Genomic DNA, 20,811 nt, shown 5'->3' with positions numbered 1-20,811 from the left:
CTGCTCAGCATCCAGCTGCACATCCCTGCTGGCCACGGGCCCGGGGTGAGAGCAAACACCCAGCTGCCCGGTGAGGAACACACAGGGCTTTGAAGGAGCTGTTTTTCTTTCTCACACAGCAGATCTGGTTGGGAAATTGTTTATCCACCCTTAGTATCTGCTATTCTTCCTCCTGTCTCCAAAAGTAATATTTCCTTCCTGATATTTTCATTAAAAAACAGAAAGCCAGAAGCACACAAGATATTAGAGGGGAGTGAGGAAGAAGAAATAATGTGTTCTTGTTATTTTGTGCAAAAGGCATCTTTAATTGAAAGTCCTCAGGCAGGCAGTGACTGCTTTTGGGTGTCGTGGCAGCTCTGAGTCTCTTGGTGTAGGCACTCAGCTCATCACCCCGTGGAGCATCCGTGGGGTGAGCTCGCACTTGCAGGGTGGCGTGGAAAGTGTTGGCTGCACAGGGAGGTCTCTGTGAGCTGCTCTGCAGCCTGCTGAGCCATTTCCTGCCTTTCTTCTAAGTTTAATGCATTTTAATAGTTAATCAAGAGATAACAGAGCACCATGGTGTTTCCTGATGCTGAGAGGCACATCAGTAGGTGCAGCAGTGATTTGCAGTCCCCTCTGCAGGCTCCTGTCTTCCAAAAACTCTCAAAACAAAAACCCAAAGGAAACACAGAGCTGTTTGTGCAGATGCTGGTCCCTGCACTCTCCTGGCTAAAAACCCACCGCAGGATCAGCTTCAGCACGTGCGCCTCTTTCCTTGGAACTCCAGTGAGGATCTTGGGCTATTTTTTTTCCCCTTCTTTGTTAACAAACACCTTTGAAATAATGCATCGAGGAGCCCCGCAGCCTGGTAGAGCCTCGTGTTCGCCGGTGCCCTCCCAAACACCCCCCCGGGAGCTGCTGCTGAAGGTGCTGCCAAGAGCAGGGCTGCTCGTGGGCTGTGAGTGCTGCTTATCCCTCTGTTCCAGCTGGTGCCGCTTCCACTCCTCTCCCAGCCCATCTGTTTGCCCAAGCAGGCAGTGCTTCTCCTCCAAGCAGGGATTATCTTTCTATCCCATGGGATGCAGTCCCCTGGGCATCCCTGCTTTAAAAAAAATCCGCTGCCCCACTTATTAATAGCAGCGCTTGAAAGGCACCTGAGCAAACAGAGATAGTCCCGTTTCCATCATCCTGCCTCCGGGGACCCTGGCTGGGAGGAAAAGCCACCTGGTCTCTGTGTCCTCACCCAAAAGAGAAGATTTTCCTACCAAGGCTTGAAAGGGAGGAGACCCCATCCCAAACCTGCTTGATTTTTATCTTGCTTGGATCGGAGGGCTGGATCCCAGCCTCCTGGTCCAGCGCTGAGAGCAGAGCCCTGCCTGCCCTTACAGCTGATGCCCTGGTTCAGTACTTTTTATCATCCTGGCGCCTAAATAAGGCTGGTATTTAGTTGCACTGCAGGGCCAGGGAAGGAGGGACCCCTACCATAGCGAAACAGCAGTGCCCTGCGGGAGAGGGCTGAGCTGCCCTACAGACAGGGGACAGAGCGGAGAAGGGCGTGAGACTCATTGACATGAAAGCTGCTGCACCCAGTTTGTCCCAGCAGCCCTGAAGTGACTCAGTCACATGAAATCACTTGATGTCAATGAGCATCATGTCCCAAATGGTGTCCTGAACCCACGGCCTTTCAGCTAACACTGCCTCTTTGTTCCCTGCCTTCACCCTCTGCCTGCTGCTCTCTCCTGCGTCTTGTGCTCCCGTCGTAAGCACTTTGGGACAAGGAGCGGCTTTTTCTCTCTCTGTTTTGCAGGCAGCGCTGCGATGTGGGCTTGTAGGCAATGCCAGCACTGCACTAATTAAGAAGTTGACTTTTCCAAGTCTCTGCAGTTTGGTGTCTTCACCAGCTTGTTCCAGTGCTCAGGGTTTGTGAAAGGCAGCGAGCATCCAAGCTCATCTTAGACCCAGCGATAGCAAATTAAAGTAAGAGCCTTTCTCCGCTGCTGCTGGCCCCGTTTTCAGAGGCTGAGAGTCCTCTGCCTGCACCCCAGGAGCTGCCTACAAAGGCACTGCTTGGCTGCAGCTTTGCTGTCTTCTATTCCTTTTTCCCCCCTCACTTTTAAAACAAACAGGAGGAGTGTGGGGAAGTTGGATTTTGTTATTTTTAATAAGAACCAGACAGTGTGAGGTCGGGGAGCACAGCGTTCGCAGTCCCACCCTCCTGGAGGGCTGGAGGCTCCTTCTGGTTTTGTCAGCACTTTACACTTTCTGCTGTATGAAACAGAAATGCTGCGTTTGAGTGAGAGCAAACAGCATCCTGTCTCTCCCGGGTGCTTTTCCCTAAACAAGCAGTGGTCCCAAGGGCTGCTGAGATCTGCTCAGGGGGGAGCTGTGATGCCCTTCTGCGGGAATGCTTCTGGCAGCATCCCCCTTCGGCTTCCTTCCCTGTGGCCGAGCAAAGCTGGTATCTTGTAAAAATTAAGCTGATTTGAATGATTTAATTAGTTAATGATTAATTATTTATGATGTAAACTAGAGCTTTAATCCCCAGTTCTGTTGTCAGCTCTAGCTGTGCAGCTTCCCTCTTTCCACCCCAACATCCACATCTGCTCCGATACTTTATGTTCGTTTTCTCCTCTCGTGTCCACGTCCATCCTTTCCATTGTTCCAGAATCCCCCTCACACGCACAGATGTGGATTCGCTTCTGAAACACTTGGAGCCCTTTCCAAAGGTGAGGCCCCGGTGAGGTGTGCAGGCTGCTCTACAGGCGGAGGGGGGACGTGGGGAGGTTCATGCAGAGGGGGCACAGGGGATGCTGCTGATTTGCTCTTTGAATTCAGCCTCAGCCCAGACTGTGCTTTGTATCCGGTGACATCGAGGGAGAGCGCTGTGTATGGGCCGCAGCAAATGAAAACGTATGAGAGTAACAGAGTAATTTCTACCAGTGCTGATGATGTATTTGCTCGCAATTAGAGACTGGATGAAATAATCCTTTCAGATACTGTTTTGTGTGCTCCTGATTGTCTTATCACCTAAGTGCCACTATCAAATTGTGCCCAAGGGCCTGACGCTGCGAGATCGCACCTGGGGCTCTGCTGGAACCTGGGAGCATCTCAAGCCATGACCCTGAGACGTGGATCCTGCCTCCAACTCTGAACTTCTCTGAAGCGTGGGTGTGCACTTTGCATCTGATATTTAGGCCTGCTCTCCCTCCTTAATTACAAGAGAGCCCATGGGGACCTGTCCTTTCCCTTCTTCATAGGGTATTTTGACAGTCACTCGAGAGCCTTCTGTTGTACTGAAAGGAGATCTGTCATCCCTGCTAATGGATGCTGTCATTAATACTTCCAGTAGCAAGGGAGGCATGGGCACACTCGAAAACATGTGCATTAGCCCTATCTTCGGGAGCCCCTGGGAGCTGGGAGCGATCCATTGTTGTGGAGGTAGAGTTAAAGAGCTACAAAGAGATTTTGAGTCCTCCTGAGCCTCTGGGAGAGGAGATGCTGCCTGGTTCAGCACTTGCAGCTCCAGTTCTGACTGTGGAGCAGCATCGTTTGGAGGAGGCAACTCCAACAGGACTCTGGGCATGGAGGGAGAGAAGTGGCTTTGGGTAGGAGATGGGCTTTAACGAGAGATGACATGGCCAGCACCAGCAAAATGCAACCTATTACCCGGCTAAATGAGTGTAATTCAATCTCCTGCAGTAAGGTGATGAATTGAGCATTTGAGTATAAGTGGGGCAGCTCCTTCTGCTGCAGCATTCCCCAGGGAAGGATTGCTCATGAGGATGGGTGATACAGGAATTTGCCTTGTGCTGTGAGTGTCCCTTTCAGTAAAGGTTGTTGCTAAGGCTGGAAAGGGCGCACTTTTGATCTTTGCTGCATTTTCTCTTGCAAAACCTCTTCAAGGTTAGGTACATTTTGTCTGGCTCCAGAACAGCATGTTTCAGTGAGTTGGAAATGGTTTTATTGTAATGTATCTGTCCTGCTGTAAAACTGTCTGTGCTCAGGAGAGGTTGATTTAGATGCAAACTCTGGATTCAGCCTTTCCTGATCTTTTTTGGGCTCCAATCTCTTGGTGGCTCCAAAAGCTGCAGTAATTGCAGAAATTCTGGGCCACACAAAAATTATCCTGAGCAGTGAAGTCTCCAAGGTCCAAATGAAGACCAAAAGTACCCTCAGATGGGTTCAGAGCCCTGTGGTGGGGTTCAGCCCTCCCTAGGCTCATCAGTCCCCCTGTAACAGACAACAAACCCTGTCTGCAGTTGCCGGGGGATCTCTGCTCCCCGTTGGGGGCCAGGACCTGATGTAGAGGAGTGCTGTAGGCGCTGCTTGCTCACTTTGATACCTGTCCCCAGCCGCAGCAGACGTGTCCCACAAATACTTCTAGCAAGAGCTGGGGGGGGTCTGTGTGCCCACTCCCCTGCCCGGGTGGGTTTGGGTGGCTCTGAGCATGCTAGAAAAATCCCAGAGGCTCTGCCTCCACAAAGCTTTTGAAGGCAGAGTCGTTCTCTACCATGCAGGCTGGGAGAGGGGCGGCATCAGCTGCTCTCCTGGCCACCCGCTACACCCTGCTGTCCTCATCCCAGCATCACCCTCGCTGGGACAGAGCCTGTGGGATGGCTGCTGTCACCGCTGCAGGGACTGCGATGGGCACATTTGCCTGCCCTGGGCTCAGCGTTCCCCATTTGTGCCCAATATTGCCCTGAGGAGCCAGACAGAAGGAGGGGACAGAGCGGGGACCTGGAGGAGGAGATGTCTTCCCCTGACTGTGCTCGCACAGGAAGAGCTGAGGCTGATGGAGCGGGCTCAGAGCCTCCAGTCTGGGTCTGTGGGAGCAGATGGTGCTCACAGCCCGGACTCCTTCCCTGCCGGCAGCTCCCTGCTGGGCCACAGCGATGCCACCCGCAGCCAGGCTGGAGCCGGGGCTCTGCTGTCCGGATGCATTTGTTATTGCCCAGTGGACTGAGGCGTTAGCGAAAAGCAGGGGACACAATCTGTGCGTGCAGCGCCCAGCACGGCGCTTCCTGCCTGCAGGAGAGCTTTGCTGTGGTGCTGGATGAAGGGACACCCGTGGACGGGGACTGATCACAACGGCTCATAGTGATAGGATGGGGGGCAACGGGTATAAACTGGAGAGTGGCAGAGTTAGACTGGACATAAGGAGGAATCTCTTTGCTATGGGAGTGGGGAGGCCCTGGCCCAGGGTGCCCAGAGCAGAGGTGCTGCCCCATCCCTGGAGTGGTTCAAGGCCAGGTTGGATGGGGCTTGGAGCCCCTGATCCAGTGGGAGGTGTCCCTGCCCATGGCAGGGGTGGGACCGTATGGGCTTTAAGGTCCCTTCCAACCCAAACCATTCTATGATTAAAGCAGGTGTTTTCAGACTATCTATCTGCCAGCCGTCACTGCTGCTTTTGCTCCTGGGCCGGGCAGGCAGGGGACATGCAGTGCCATGGCTGGGATGCTCACCAGCCAGGCGCGGGGACAAGGATGATGGTTCGTGGCAGAGGGTCTGAGCACTGGGACAGAGCTGCCAAGCAGGGAGCGAGGGGCTTTCAGAGGCCAGGCTGACCAGGGCTCTCCACCATGGGTGCCTTTGGCCTGGCCCCGTGCACCAGGTGTGAGCAATTGCAATCAGCCCTCGTTAATATAATTACAGGCAGGGCTGTGTTCTCCCCTCCTGCCTCAGTGCAGAGACCAGGGAGTGTGATGGAGAGAGGTAAGGGGAGAAAGGAAAGACAAAGGTTTAATTTGGGGGCGTTCAAGCACCCGTAGGAAGAGGATAGGGAACTCCGGCATGGCAAGATCCTACTAGGAGGGCATGGGTGCAGGGGTTTACTCCTTAGCAGGGCAAGAAAGGTTGGCCCAAGCTCCCTCGGGACTGGTATTGCTGGGTGCCAGCCTTTGCTCTGGGTCTCTGTGAGGTCTGTAGCCCTGGCTGGTTTGGACTGCTGTGTTGCAAGCTTGGCGACTGCTGCTAGCCTGGGACGCCCTGCTCCAGCTCTGCTGTGGTCTCGACCCCCAGCATGACCTTTGCATCCCTGTCTTTTCCTTCTCAAGAGCCTCCAATATCGTGCCTGCTGCTGGGGACTGTTGGCTGAAATGCATTGTACTTCTAGAAAGGGAATCAGTTAGCAAAATCCCAATCCAGAGGTGGTGCACCATGCAAACCTACCCTGCTTGCTACTAGAAGAAGAACTTGTTCTATTTACCAGGGCACCTCTGAAACTCAGAGGTGGGACTTTGCTTGGGGTGGGGTTTTGTTTCATTTGGATCTGGCTCTGGTTCTGTTGAAGGGGCTCATTGCTGAGGTCCTGCCTCGCTGAGCTGGGCAGGAATGCTGCAGACCTCCTCCAAGTGCACTGCAAACCCGTTTACATCTGGAGTGATTCTGAATCACCATATCCATGGAAACTAATGTGCTTCTGCCTTTGACACGAGCATCCAGAGTGATACCATTTTTACTCTCCATGCAGAGCAGAACTTGTAGGGGCTCAAGGTCTGTGTGTGCGTCCTGATCAGCTCTTTGGGAGAGTGCAGCAGGCTGTAGGGCAACAAGGCTGGGGAAGGGTCTGCAGCACAAGTCTTCTGTGGAGCAGCTGAGGGCCTTTGGGCTGTTTAGTCTGGAGAAGGAGAGGCTGAGGAGAGACCTCGTCGCTCTCTGTGGGTCCTGGAAAGGAGGTTGTGGGGAGATGGGTCCCAGGGCCTGAGAGACTGGTTGGGATGGGGATGCACTGGGATGGGGGCTCTGGCCCTGCACCATAGTCCCTTGGCTATGCTGCTGTGTCTTATCAATCACTGATTAATTTAGTTGTAACAGAACTGGCTTGGTAAGGATAAGCATTTGATCAGTGTCTCCTGTCCTTTCCTCCCCAGGCAGGTGAAGGGAGGAGAGTAGTGGGGTTGTTGTGAGAGGGGGCAGCCCAGAATATCTGACATCCTGGAAAAGGTGGGAGAAAAAGATCTGGGAGGGGAGGAAAAGTCCTGCCTGTGAGTCACAGGGAAACTCTGCTTCAACAAATGCATCAATGGTGTGACTGGGGAGAGCCCCGTGTTACTGGGAGGGGATTGAGGCTGCCACGCTTGTGCCTTGCATGTCAATTTTATGTTAGATGGACCTGTGTGGGAGCAAAGTGCTGGGAGAAAAACTGCTGCTTATAGGCTGCGAGTGGATTATATGGGGCATCACAGGGAGTAGCGTGTGTGGCAGGCAGTCCGGATGCCCAAGAGCAACCCCTGCTAGCAGTGGGGAGAGGTTTGGCTTCTCCTGGGGACAAAGTAGTCCTATCTAGTCGCCCTCATCCAGGGCAAGGAGCAAGCAGGATGCTCTGATGTGATCCCAGCAGGGCACCTGCATTAAGGCATGGATCTTCAAGCGTTCTCTGTTTTCGCTGTATCTTTTAAGTGCTTTTTTCTTAATAACTGGTTGATGCATTCATGTACATCACAGGTCGCGGCATCTCCTTGTCAGAGGGTCTCAGTGGGAGTTTTTCTTTAGGTTCAGCCCTCAGCCAGCAAGTTCCCCTCCCAGATAGGCAAACACCTGTGCTTGTGCCTAGCTCAGAGCCTCTTTGTGCAGGAGACAAAGCTGGGATCTGCATTCAGTCCGGAGATGCAGACTAGGGATGTGCGGAGCACTGGGGCGTGAGGGGTTTGGGACCAGAGTCGCTATAGTGGTAAAATCTAATTATAATAAACAGGATGACGTTGAGAGTGGGCCTTTACTGCTCTATTTGTTTTGTTGGGTAGTTTGAATTTTAGATATGAGCTTTGCAGGTAGTGCTTTTGCCTTCCCCCCCCCTACACCCCAGATCCAGCCAGATTCCATCTCTACAATCACTTTAGCGTCTCGGGGTGGTGGAAATCCAGCCTGAGCTGTGTAATCCTCAGCTCTGCTACAATAAGCCTTCGGTAAATCCTCAGGGTTGTGGAGCTGAAGCACTTGGTGGGACCTAGGAGCTTCCCCACAGCCAGACCTCGCTCGTGCCGCCTCTAGACCAGACCCTGGGGTCCACGGGCAGCACTGCCAGAGCAGCTGCAGCAGCAGCTCAGCCCCGAGGCAATGCCATGGGGACCAGCACAGTGTGTTAGACCAAAGGAGACCAACAGAAACAGCCAGCAGAGCTTCCCATGCCACCTCGGGACCTCGCAGGCAGGGGCATGGAGGAATCTTTGTTTGGGATTGGGAGGGGATTTCCCCACGAGCTGCCTCACAGGCATGAGCATGGAGTTTGACTGAGGCTGCTGGCACGCAGCTCCTAAGCTCTCCCTGAAGGCTTGTGTTTCAATCGATAGCCTGAGCTGATAGCATCTGGAAAGATGTTCAAAGTCTTTGAAAACGAGGCCACAAGTGACTTCAGTTTAGCACAGGGATGTTTGAGAAATGCTGTCTGCCTGGAATCCTCGTTAATACCCTGATTACAATTGTTGAAGTTCCAAACTTCAACATATTGGGCCCTTCTTACAGATGCTCTCATGCAAATTCATTGTATTGCAAAGCACTCCGAGCACAGCCTTGCAGCCTCTTTGCCTGGGAAATGCATGCGCAATCGGGGGTTGCACAGGAGGGGATGCTGAGACAGGGATGGGACGGGAGTTGAGGTGTGGCTGCACACGCTGCTCTTGTGTCCCCAAACCAAAACTCCTTAATAAAGCTTTACTTTGCAGGTTTTCTTTTCCTCTCAGCACAGCACCATGTAATGAGCACGCACAGCTCAGCCGTGGGGAGCTCTGCCTAAATCCTGGGACATCCACAGCGCTGCCCACCTTGCAAACCCACCCACTTTCTGCTGTTAGTGCTACCGGGGCGTCAGCAGCAGAACTCTTTGATGTGGCACGGGTATAAATAGCTCCCTACCTGCCATGGAGCCTGGCTCCCTCCCCTTTGCTGCCTGGGAAGTCACTTGGCAGGAGCCGATCCCGGGGAGAGGCTGTCGTGAGGAAAAACAAGTGTAGAAAAGGGAAACCTTCTGGCTAACGCAGCCCTCAGAAGGTGATGTGTTCTATGGGGAAGCCCTACCTCCTACCAGCACATCACACCGGCGCTGGTGCTGGCTGCCCAGCTTGTGTGGCTGAGTGAGGTCAAGCCAGCAGCAAGAGCCTTCCTGGTGAGGCAGGGGTCTGTGTGGCACTGAGGGATCTGCCCCGGCCCTGCAGATCTCCTCAGTCGTGCTGGGATGTTGCAGGGATGCAGTATCCCCAGGTAGAGGGAACCTCAGTGAAGCGGTGCTAAAATCCTCTCCCTCCTAGGTGAGGGTTTTGGCTATCCCCTGCAAGGATGCCACTTATTTTGCTCCGTGAAAAGCATCATCCTTCCATCCAGCCTTCTTGCCTGTCTTTGTTAAAGTGTTTTTTGGTATTCAGTCTCTAAATTGTGCCAAGCTGCTCTCCCTATAATAACAAGCAAGAACCAGCACTAAACGTGTATCCCTCTTCCTTCCTTGAGTGTTGGCTCCTTTTTTTATGGCTCTGTGGTGCAGAGCTGACAGCTCTACAGGCTGTACAATAAATAATACATGTAATAATTTAGGACCTGGGCTGCTGGGGAGGGCTGTTTTCAGTATTTCACACCAGCTGTGCATGGGAATACCTCTCGTGCTCTTGGGCCATCTCCCTTGAGGTCGTGCTGAACTTCCCTCCAGTAAGATCTTGGACCCGACAACATTTTGAGTTCAAGGAGAGAGCTTCTGAGGGCAGACTTTGTTTCCTTGTCTGGTGAGACCTACTCTTCCTCTACAGCTCCAAAAGCACCCAAAAACGTTTAGTGTTAGATAAAGACAGAAACTGTCTAGAAAGCCAGATACAGCCTATCACAGCAGATTTTAATAATGTTTCTTCCCTTTTATCTATTTTTATTTTTGACTCAAAAGGCTCTCTAAGGAAGCCTCTCTTACCTCTTTCTGCGTATCTGAGCTCTAACAACACCTCTGAAAGCCCCTGGTCAATGCTGGGGTTTACTGCATGGTGGATGCGTTTATACGGCAATGCTGTAAGCTGACCTGGTGTGAATGGGATGTGTGCAGCAATGGGGTTCCCATCACTGCACAGCCCTGGGCTTACAAGGTTGCAATCGCCCCATCCTCAGATCTTCTTGGGCAACTGTGAGTCCTCATCCGTGGAGAGCAGGGCTGATAGTGCACGACACTGATTTAGGAAGGAGAGAGTTGTGCCTCCGTCTGTGTGGGGATAACTACAGGCAGTGCTGGGTCTCTGTCCTCATGTGATGAAGCAAAACCCATTCCTCTTTTTAGCAGAAGAGCAGAGATTGGAGCTGGTCGGTGTAGGAGAGGCAGGAAAAAGCCCTGTAGCCACTGTGCTCGGGGCTCATTGGCTCCTGCAGCTCTGCTCTGTTGAGCAGGGAGCCCTGTGCTTCCCACCTGGGATGCTGTCAGGAGGCTCCCTAGGGATATGATGAGTTCCAGGTGACTGTGGGTTTGCTTGTGCCCAGCACCTTTGAGGAAAGCTCTCAAAGGTTGAGGTGGTGGCATGGTCATTACAAATAGACAAAGGACTATGGGAAGCTTGCAGGGGTTGCTGAGGGGAGGAGGCACTGAGAAACATGGGGCAGTGTCTGCCTCTCGTCAGGATTGGTGACTTCTCATGGATAATTTGGATTTTGTACATAGACAAAGCATGCAGAGTAGCTGAAGAGCCAGGCCATGCTTCAATGCATGTGAGTTCAGTCTCCACATGGATTCCCAGCTCTGTGGACCAGACTCTCAGTGCATTATGTTTAGGGACATCCGGTGTGTGCGTGGAAAATACCTCCCTGATGACACAGTGGGGTTTTCTGCCTTCTGTGATTTGCTTGTGTTAAATGAGCAGAGAAAATAATATCACAGGCCATTAAATTCTCTGCAGGTATATTTTTGTGAGTGACAAAAGTCATGATTGCTCTGTTTGGTAGTAATTGATCGGGTGATGGACAAGAGCATTGGCATCCCTTTGTCTCAGTCTAATCATACTCTAGGGAGTGTGTGTGGCTAGGCTCGGTTTTCTTTAATCCTGGGTTGCTCTAATCTACCTCTGGAAAGTCCAGTTATTTCTTGAATGTTTGGGACCCGTCACTGTCCTGTATTAACAAAGCAAGCAGCTTTTGAAGCTGATGGCATTGTTGGGTGCACTTGGTACCAAATACACAGCCTTGAGAGGTTCGTCTGTGGATGCAAACCTGTTCCTCGATCTCCTGCAAGAGCCTGTGCTTCAGCTTTGTGCCCTCAGAGCTTTTGTGGACGTAGAACGGTTTGAGTTGGAAGAGACCTTAAAGATCATCCAGACATGCCTGGAGGTGGCCTGGGAGGAGCAAGAGCTGTTCTCAGGGTCTGGTTAAGCCTCAGGCTAAGGTTGCTGCTGGGGAGGGCTTGGGTTGTTCCCAGCTCTGGATGTGGAGGCGAGGCTGCTGCCTCCCATCCTCAAAGCAACTAGTGTTTCCTTGGAGAGATGTCAATCTCTTATGAATATTCTCTAGTCCAGCCAGAAAAATAACGCTCATGGGAGTCAGTGGGTCAGCGCGGGGGAGATGCAAAGGGAGGAGAGAGCTTGGGAAGTTTAAGACGTGGGACTGGAGCCCTGCGCAGCGCACCCCAGCCTGTCCTGCCACCAGCTGCTTCCCTATCCGAGCATCCACCCCGCTGCGAGTGGGGAAGAGCAAGGCACTGCCCTGCCTGCCGCTGCCTCCCCACAGAGCGGGCCTGGGGTGGGCAAATTCTTGTCGGTGGCTTTGCACTGAGCCCCTCTGGCTCCCTGCTGCCCTGAGCTTCCCTGATGTGCAAACACACAAACATCCCTGTGTGCCCAAAGCAGCTCCATCTCTTACCCCTCACCCAGGATCTGCCCTCGTTGGGGACTTTGGACCCCACCATCTTCTTTGTCCTCCCCCTTCCTTGGAGGGGGAACTTGTGTCTCTTGGGCTGCTCTGGGCTCTGCCAGCCGGTGCTAGAGATGAAGTAGTTTTGAGCAGAAAAAGCACTTGGAGTCCCCCCACCCCTCCCAAGCACTGCGTTCCTGATGCCTGGTGCTGCGAGCAGGCTCTCAAAGTGCCCCGGCCAGAATGCACCAGGACAAGAATAGCGGTAACAAATTATAATAAAAATATTCCTCGGCTTGTTCCGTAAGTAACATTTCTGCTGACAGCAGCATCAACCTCTGGTGCTCAGCCTCTGCCACAAGTGACACAGCCGTAGCCCCCCCTTCCTCCCAACTCCACCCCCGGCTCCTCTACAGCACAGGCAGAGTCTGCATCACCCGCAAAGCCATTGCCTGCCGAGAAATGTCCAAACCAAACCCCTGCTCCTGCCTTCCCATCCCTCCATTCCTTCCATCCCAGAGGCGAGCGGGACCTGTCAGGTTCTCTCTGACTGGAGCAAAGCAAGTTGGCTCTGAGAGCGAATGGTACCCTGTACCCGGAGCATCCTTCCTCCCTCTCAGATGGAGGAAGGAGGGTAGAAGGGGCTTACCTTGCGTAGGGTGGGTGCGGGTGCATGAGCTGCGGGCTGGTGGGGCCCGGCTGGTGCCAGAGGCTCAGCTGCGAGGCAGTGCCTGCCTGGTGCCTGCCCGAGTGTGGATGTGTGTGCCCAAAGCCACTGCAGCATCTCTGCATTAGGATGTGCTCCTCCCTCTCCTCCCTCCTTGCGTGCGCGCTCCCTCGCTCGCTGCCAACCACCACGCTGGTCCCTGGAGAGGGTATTTTTTTTTTTTCCTCTTGCCTTTACCTCACTTGCCACAGTCCAAGGACCAGTCAGGGAGGCAGAGCGACTTGCAGCATCATGCATTATTCATGCCCTTCCTCAGCCTCCCTGGCTGCTGCTCCCAGCAGAAACCCCTCGTCTGCGTGCATTGAGCTGCCTCGCTTCATCCCTGGGGTTGGAGCAGGTGTGGGCCTGGGGGGAGCCAGGGGCTGAGCCCCTGTCTGTGGGGTGCAAGAAGAAGAGGGATTAGCTGGTGGGGGGTGTCTTGACAGGAGCAGCCACCTCTGTGCAGTGTGTGTGTGTGTATGCACACCCTCATGCCTAAATCTATGCGTACGCACACAGAACCAGGCTTAAGTGTGCTGGGGAGACTGTGTTATAGCCAGATTTTGGGAAGCTCCATCAAGGCATCGTAGGTGGCACCCAAGGAGGAGTATCCATACGCAGCTGGCATAGGTGGTACCAGAGGAGAAAGAGGATGGGGTTTCCTTGCAGCAGGGTTAGTGGTGCATGGCCGAGCGGGTGGCTCTGCACCCTGCCTGAGGCTGTGCGTGGCAGCGTGGGGCAGCTTGGGGTTTTTGGGTGTGCAATCTCTGGCTGTTGCTGTGGTCCAAGGGGCTCTGGGCTGGGCTTGCCCGCCTTGGCAGTGATCTGCAAGCAGTGGCTGTGCCCCACACAAGGCACCCAGAGCCCTTCCCGGTGGATATCTGTGCCCACAAGATCATTGGAGTGATGGTATGAGATGTGACAGGGACGCTCCAGGACCTCCTTCGTGACACCCTGCAGGCACTGAGGGTTGAGGGGAAGAGATGCTGTCGATGCCATCCCTGCTGAGCAAGCCGAGGTGCAAAGGACCCTCATGGTGCATTTTGCTGGTGGGCAGGTCGCCTCCCAGACTGTGCACAGCAAGGTGGGAAGCAGAGGATTCAGGAGCACTGCAGGGACCATTGTGCACTTTCCATCCCTCCCAGCTCTAGTCCAGACCTGGTAATGATGTAAGGAGATCAGTGGATGCTGGGACTGTCCACAGGTTAATGGCCTGCAATTATAGAGGAGTAATTAAGGCATTATTATCTCTATTGATTGGCAAAGCTCCAGTGGTCCAGATTCCTCCAGGAAACAGGTGTGGGCAAGAGACTGCTGGTGATGGAGTGGGGCGTGTTGCTGGTCCCACCTCTCTTCCCATCACCATCCTCTGCTCCCTGCTGCCAGTTTGGGGTGAGACTGGGAAGAAACCAGTCACAGCCCTTCCCGCAGACCACACCTGGAATATTAAGTGCTCACATGTAATTTTTCCACTCCTTTTGCTGGATAGAGAGAAAGAACAGGCTGGATCCTGTCCCCCAGCAAAAGGACTGGTGGAGGTATTATACAGATGGAAAGCCAAGAGAGGTGATGAGCCCTGTCCCTGGTGGAGAGAGGGGACCTGACCTCTGCCCCCTCTCTTCCATGTCTCTGCTGCCAGCAGCTCCTTGGAGATCTCTGCAGGGCATCAGTGACCTCTTGGGTGTCCACCCTAGTGTTCATGTGTACCGAGACCGCAGCAGCTGGTGGAGGAGACGACTCTGTAAAGGCTCCCCTGGATATTCCCAGTGCCAACAGTGGATGGCTCTTAGAGTAATGGGCAATAGGCTAGAGCTGCCTCTCGGAGGAGGAGGGTAATTGGAGGCAGATTGTCAGCATCAATCCAGCCCCACTGCCCCACCGGGCGGGCAGAGGTCAGGCAAGAAGTGGGTGTCATTATGCTGCCATAAAAAGGGACGAGTGATAATGTGTGCCTGTCTCCCCCCATATCGATCACAAAGATGAGATGGGTCCATTGTCGCTTGCTCCTGGCTGATAAAAACGCTGTGTGTCCTATGGGAGCGGTAGAAGCAGCCGCCTGCACAGCTCTTTGCGATGCCGAGTCCTTGGCCTCTGCTGGTTCCCTTGGCTCTGGGTCATGAGAGACAGTGGCTTTGAGGTACTGGAGGGGGTTTGTTCCAGCTAACTTGAATTTCTGCACCAAGGGCCAAGTCCAATTCCTATTTCACCCTTCGCTGGGGCCAGGACCGAGGCTGGATGGTGCCTGGGGAGCTCTCTTATGCCAAAGGGTGCTTTTTTTTCTTCACTGCTGTTCAAGTAAATGGTGGGGAGGGGGCAGGCAAAGCCCCCTCTGGAGCAGGAAACATTAATACTTTCATCCTATTAGTGAGGGCCGCAGCAATTACATCTTCATTAGCCAAATAGGCTCTGCTGTTTTCCTCTCTTCCTTCAGCCCATTCTCGTCAAGGCTTTGCACCAGGGAGCCTCTGTTAAGAGCACTTCAGAGCCTCAGGGGCAGGAAAGGCTGGAGTGCAGGATTGGCACCAAGGGGGGTGGGGGGAAGGCATCGCTCACTGCTTGTCTGCCAGGTCAGGAGAGGGAGCTGAGTTAAGCCCTGGTGTTCCCATATGTTTGCTCAGCCATGGGAGCTTCATTTCCCAGCTTATATTGTGTGTTTCTGCAAGGTGTTTGTACTGCAGTTGGCACTGGCAAGGATGCAGAGCTGCTGTTTGCCAGGACAGCGTGTCTCAAACCCACCAAACATCATGGGTACATCCAGGTAACTGGACAGTCCCAGGGACCCACACTCAAAGCTTGGCCCTGAGCAACCATTGCTCACTTGTGCCTCAGTTTCCCCACCTGGAAAGGATGCAGCTGCCTGCACTGAGGCCTCGCTGGCATCTGTGGTGGTTAGCAAGGGCTTTGTGAAGAGTGATGAGCTCCTGTGTAAGTTGCCCAAAGAAATTATGGATGCCTGGAGGTGTTCAAGTCCAGGTTGGATGGGGCTTTGATCTTCCTGATCCAGCGGGAGTTGTCCATGGCAGGGGGTTGGAACTGGATGGGCTTTGAGGTCTCTTCCAACCCCAACCATGTGTGATTCTTTGATTAAGGTTGGAAGAGCCCTCTAAGGTCATCCAGACCAACCGTCACCCCAACCCCACCGTAAACCATGTCCCCAAGCTCTGCATCTACACAGTTAGTTGAACACCGCCAGGGAATGGGCAGTGCCTCCCCTTCGGATGGTTTTGGGAGAACATCCTTTTGAGCAACCTGGGGAAGGAGGGTGGTGCTGGCCAGGCTGTGAAGCCGAGGGACGCTGGGCACCAGCACCATTTGGCAGGTTGTGACGGGCCGAGTGCTCACCCCGTGCTGGCTTTGAGGGAGCAGCAGCAGCAGTGCCAGCTTTTACCTTTTTGAAAGCTGAGAGAAATGAATTGCAGGCTTAGTGTGAGTTTTGAACAATGTTTTATTATATGCTTAGTGTTCTCTATACAAAAAAATTCAGTCTTCTTTTTTTACAGTGATTCAAAAAAAAATGATATCTGAGTATTTTGGCCTTCTTTCATCTCTCATGCAGTCAGTTTATAAGTCCTTATATTAAACGTTTCTTTCTGTAGTCCATAAATCTAGCCGTAAACTGTTAACTTTACAGCCTCAGCTATACATTTCGCCTCGGAACAAGTGGGTTAACACAAAGGTGGTGGTTTTTTGCTTTAAAAAAAAAAAGGCAAATAAATACATAGAATACTTTAGAACAATCAGGAAGGTTTACAGAGAGGATGGATGGATGGTGTGGTATATTTACAAATTAAAGGAAAACAAAACAGTCCAATACTTTCTTTCTGAAGTGAGCAGGAGGAACGAACATTTAAAACTCTGTACTGTGAAGGAAAGAGGCTGTTTGGGGGGTTTGACACGGGGTTTAGACTGCGTTTGACAACCAAAGCCCGACGCCCACTCGCGAAGGACATGGAGAGACAGGCGCTGCTGGGCAAGGGGAGCTACTGATGTGGGGGGTTATCTTGTTAGGACCAGAAAAGCATCATTCATCTCGTTAATAAAACAGGTTTTAGTGCAAGAAACAGAATGTGGTCTTTTTTTTCCCACAAGGTTTGTTTACTTTTATTGCTTAACTGAAATCGTTTGCTGCTAGTACACAATTAAGCCTGGTACGACGGAAGAAATGTTTTGCTGTGGGGGTGGGGAGCCCCTGGCCCAGGGTGCCCAGAGCAGTGGTGGCTGCCCCATCCCTGGAGGGGTTCCAGGCCAGGTTGGATGGGGCTTGGAGCCCCTGAGCCAGTGGGAGGTGTCCCTGCCCATGGCACGGGGTGGGACTGGATGGGCTTTGAGGTCCCTTCCAACCCAAACCATTCCATGATTCCCTGTTGTATTGCAGGCTGGACTCATGGCTCTGCTGGGACCTGCACGTTGAGGAGAGGATTTGGGGCTCCCCAGGACAGCCGGTGGCACGGATGGAGCAGCGCTGTGTGCCAGGTGAGGCATGGCGAGGGGCACAGCTCTGGTGATGGATGATGCTGCTGTGGTTTTGCTCTTGCACCAATGCTGCTCTCCCACGCTGATGGCAGCAGGACCTGCAGCTCCTCCTCGATGGGTGGATATCGTGAGTCAGAAGCGGCTGCAACACGTGGACTCGGGGGGCTGTCATTGCCACGAAGGCAATGCTGGCTGGAGGCGTGTTGTGGGGACATTGTGACCTGGTGTCCAGACAGGGCAGACTGATGGCATTTTTGTGAGCAGGATGTCAGGGCTCGTACCAAAACTCCATTTTTCCTTCTGCTTTTCTGTCTCTTACTGCAAGATTACTTCAGGGGGAATAGAAACAGCCTCAAATCATGTAAACATGGCAACTGTCCTCTCGTATCCCATGCTTGTGCTCCTGTGGTTGATATCAGCTGTAGTATGTGTGCAGGGCTCCAAGTAGCAACAATCTGCATCTCGGAGAGGGGCAGACTGTGTCCCTGGGCTTGGATGCTGCTGGCAGAATGGATCCCTCTCCAGAACATGGATGAGGTTTTGGCTCAGACTGTTTTAGAAACAGGCTCAAGTTTGCAAGTTGGGAGTTGAACCCAAACTGCTTTTTCACCTGCCTTCTGAGAGCACTTGATCTTGGGTTTGGCTCTTCTTTCTCGTTTCATTTATTTATTAAGTGTTGGCCATTAATTTAAACGCTTTATGAAGGTGTGTCTTCTGCAAAAGAAAAGGTGAAAGGGTGCTCTGCTCCAGGGAGGCTGTGCGCATCCCAGAGACGGGATGGTTGCCCCTGTGATGCAGACTGACCCCTTTGAGCAGAGAGTGCCTGATACTGGGCTGCCCTGGACAGGGATGGCTAGGAATGGCTGTGGGGTGACACTGGGGACAGGCAAACACAACCACCAGCGTGATGCACACAGGCAGAGATGAGTGGGCAAGAGCCCTCAGCACCAATAGTCCTTGTGCAGGGTCTCCATCCATCTCCTGGTACTCAAAGGATGCTCACTGGCTCAGAGGAAGCATGGACAAGGGTGCAGCCTGGCCCTGACTGTTTGGGGAGGGGGTGACTGCGTTCTGGAGCTGCGGTGGCTTTGGTGGTTGGAGCATGTGAGGGCTTTGCTCCCTGGGATGCAGTAACTGCACGTGCAAACATCTACTGAATCTTTATTAAAGGGAAAAAGAACCCCAAACATTAAGCTCATGATGAGTTTTGAACTTAATGAGAATTTTCTTTGGGGTCCAAAACTCTAGGGGATGAAATACTATAAGAATTGCAACTTTACCTTGTAATTATTAAATTTTACGTCAAGCCAATACAAGGCTCCAAGTAACTTACACAGAGTTCACTGAGGCCTCTGCAGGCATCTCCTTCCCTTTCTGGTTGCTTAATGTGATGGTAGGACTCCAACTGCGAGACGTTTTGGGTTTAGGGCAGGACTAGGTGGGCTGGGTCCAGCTCCTTCCCTCCTTGCTTGCCGAGGCACGTTGTGGGGTGCACAGTGCAGAGCTACAGGGTGAAATGCTTTCCGTTTCCAAATGGATGCTAAGAGGTTTGATCAGGAACATGGTTGTTCGGGACAGAAAAACAGGCTTTAATACAAATGGCACGTAATACAGATATGCAACACAGACAGCCCTGCTTCCAGTAATGCCTGACCAACTTTCTTGATGTTTGGAGGTGGTGTGTGGTAGCCAAGGGTCTTGTGGTCCCCACTAGTGCTTGGTCCACAAAGCAGTGGGGATCTGGTGTGCTGGGGGTGAGTGGAGATGTGCAGCTCTGGCAGCGGAGGCTTTTCCACAGCAGATGCTGTAGTTTTTCTCTCCTCATTTCCACCAGTGCTTGGATGAGAGTTACACAAATTCAATGTTGTAAGGACAGCTGTAGACTGGGGAAGCGATTATCCCTGTGACCAAGGGCTGCGTTACATCTGGCCTGGTTTGCTTAAAAAACAAATACAGTTGCCATGTGTCCTGGTAATGGGCTGGGCGATGCTCTCCTTAAACCGGATCAGTGGTGACAGCAGTTGAAGTAGGCTTGTTGCGTTTACATTGACAGTAACGGAGCAAAATATATAGCTCCTGCCCTGCATGACGGACATGGATGGAGGACCCTGGCAGATGGGTTCCCGTGTGGTGGAGAGGGGACATCCCTGTGCTGCCTTGGGGCATCAGGAACACCCCTATCTCTAAGGGGTCCCCTCCTGTTACACCAGCCTAACCCCTTCTTGGCTCGTGTGGTGCATGGAACTCCTTTGCTGTTTGGTTTGCGCTCTCCGATGTTCTCTGTGTGATCCAGCAGGATGTGCTGAGTGGGTCTGGGCTCTTCCCCGAAGCGCAGGATAAGTTGTGCCATTAGCAGCTTAAAGAATGTGGCAAAGTCCATCTCAACAATCCATATTAGTAGAAGTATTCTTGTTAGCAATATGTCTTCATAGCAAACCAGCATGAAAGCTAAAAGAATAATTGCATTAATCCTATTGCATTTAATCCATTATGCTGAACAAAACCGTACTCCTTAGAAAAAGAAATGAAAGAAAAATCCATCCTAACATCGTTCGCCGTCCTTGAAACGGTCTGAAGAAATCTGATCTCTCTCAGTGAAGGTACCTTTGGTTTCAAAAGTGCAGGAAGTGGGAGAATACACATGGCGTTGGCCGCTAAGTACGGTCTATTATAAAACTCTACCTTCTACAATGATCCATGCTGTCTCAGCTGGGAGAGCTGCCCAGGCATCCTACTCCTACTGGTCTGGCGGATCGAAGACCATCGCGTTAGGGGCGCGGAAGCGGTGGGGGAATAATATCAGTTTATTAAACTTCATGGGAAGTTTCAAGCTGTTGTAAGGCATGTGAAGGAGCACTCCTATCTGAGCCGCTTTGTTACAGTGTGTTAACGGGTTAACTTAAATCAGGCGTTGTCTTGATATGTAGATAAGACAGCAGAGGGGAGTCCCACGGTGCAGGCGCTCGCGAGTGGAAGGGTCTCGCTCAGGCTGATTGATGGAGGGGGGAAAGGCCACTGTCAGAAATGAAGAGGAGGGTTCAGTGGGAAACACTGTCGGTCTGGCTCATGGCCGGTGCCTGGGGGATGTGTGGACCTCGGGTCCTGTACTCCTACCGTGTCTCTCCCCATGGATGCGCAGCCATGAACCATTCAAGCTGCTGATCGGGAGCTGTGGTGCAGGCCAGCGGTGGTGGATCCTCTGCCTGATCCCGGCGGGTGCTTCTCATCCTGACCAGGTGCCTTGGAGTTCTTAAAAACAAGTAATTTCTTGTCCTCTCACGCTGTGTTAATACTGGCTCTGCTTCTGCTCCCTCTTTGCTACATGAGATTTATGGAGTTTCCTCTAAAAAGAAAGCAGGTATGGCCTGGGGGCGGTTTTGCCCCAAATCCCTACAAAACAAAGACTAAACCAAAATGGTTTTCCTGCAGTTACCCAGGCAAGCAATGCCGTTACCCTGGCCTTGGAGGCTGAGTGGCACCTGGCTGTCCTTTCACGAATCCCACAAGCTCTTCTGCAATCTCTCATCCTCTGGAGATGCTCTGGAACCCCACAGGGGGTGGGTGACCTCCCCGTGGGCTTTGCAGAGGGGGATGGACTGCAGAGTCTCAGCACTGATGTGTGTTACGGTGCCAAGGGAAGCCGAAGTGGACCTGCACTTCCCTGCATAGCCGCTGCTTGATTTTTTTGGGAAGGAGGTTGTGGCGCTGACTGGTTTGGGAGCGGCTGTGGGCAAGATGCTGCCATGAGGATGGACATCTCAGTAATACAGCGCTGTGGTGTCATTACCCAAAGATCCACCACTTTTCTCCTTTCATGCGTTTATGTTGCTCTTACCACCTGCCCAGGCCCTGCT

The 20,811-nt window shown here is 52.6% G+C and overlaps 2 protein-coding genes across 2 annotated transcripts in view; one reads left to right on the top strand and one right to left on the bottom strand.

The window, feature by feature from the left end:
• Window positions 1-12,637, bottom strand: part of CNTN2 (contactin 2) — a 33,038-nt gene extending 20,401 nt beyond the window's left edge. The window contains exon 1 of the mRNA XM_009568128.2: window positions 12,428-12,637. The gene's annotated coding sequence lies outside the window, so the exon portion shown is untranslated. The remainder of the gene's footprint in view (window positions 1-12,427) is intronic.
• Window positions 1-20,809, top strand: part of RBBP5 (RB binding protein 5, histone lysine methyltransferase complex subunit) — a 61,159-nt gene extending 40,350 nt beyond the window's left edge. The window contains exon 14 of the mRNA XM_054087457.1: window positions 16,860-20,809. Within this exon, the coding sequence (XP_053943432.1) occupies window positions 16,860-16,996 (137 nt within the window). The 3' untranslated portion in view covers window positions 16,997-20,809. The remainder of the gene's footprint in view (window positions 1-16,859) is intronic.
• The last annotated feature ends 2 nt before the right edge of the window (window positions 20,810-20,811 follow it).

The sequence above is a fragment of the Cuculus canorus genome, chromosome 24 (genome assembly GCF_017976375.1).
Source record: "Cuculus canorus isolate bCucCan1 chromosome 24, bCucCan1.pri, whole genome shotgun sequence".
Taxonomy (NCBI): domain Eukaryota; kingdom Metazoa; phylum Chordata; class Aves; order Cuculiformes; family Cuculidae; genus Cuculus; species Cuculus canorus.
Note: the sequence above shows the minus strand (reverse complement) of the source record. Positions and strands in the feature narration are given on the sequence as shown.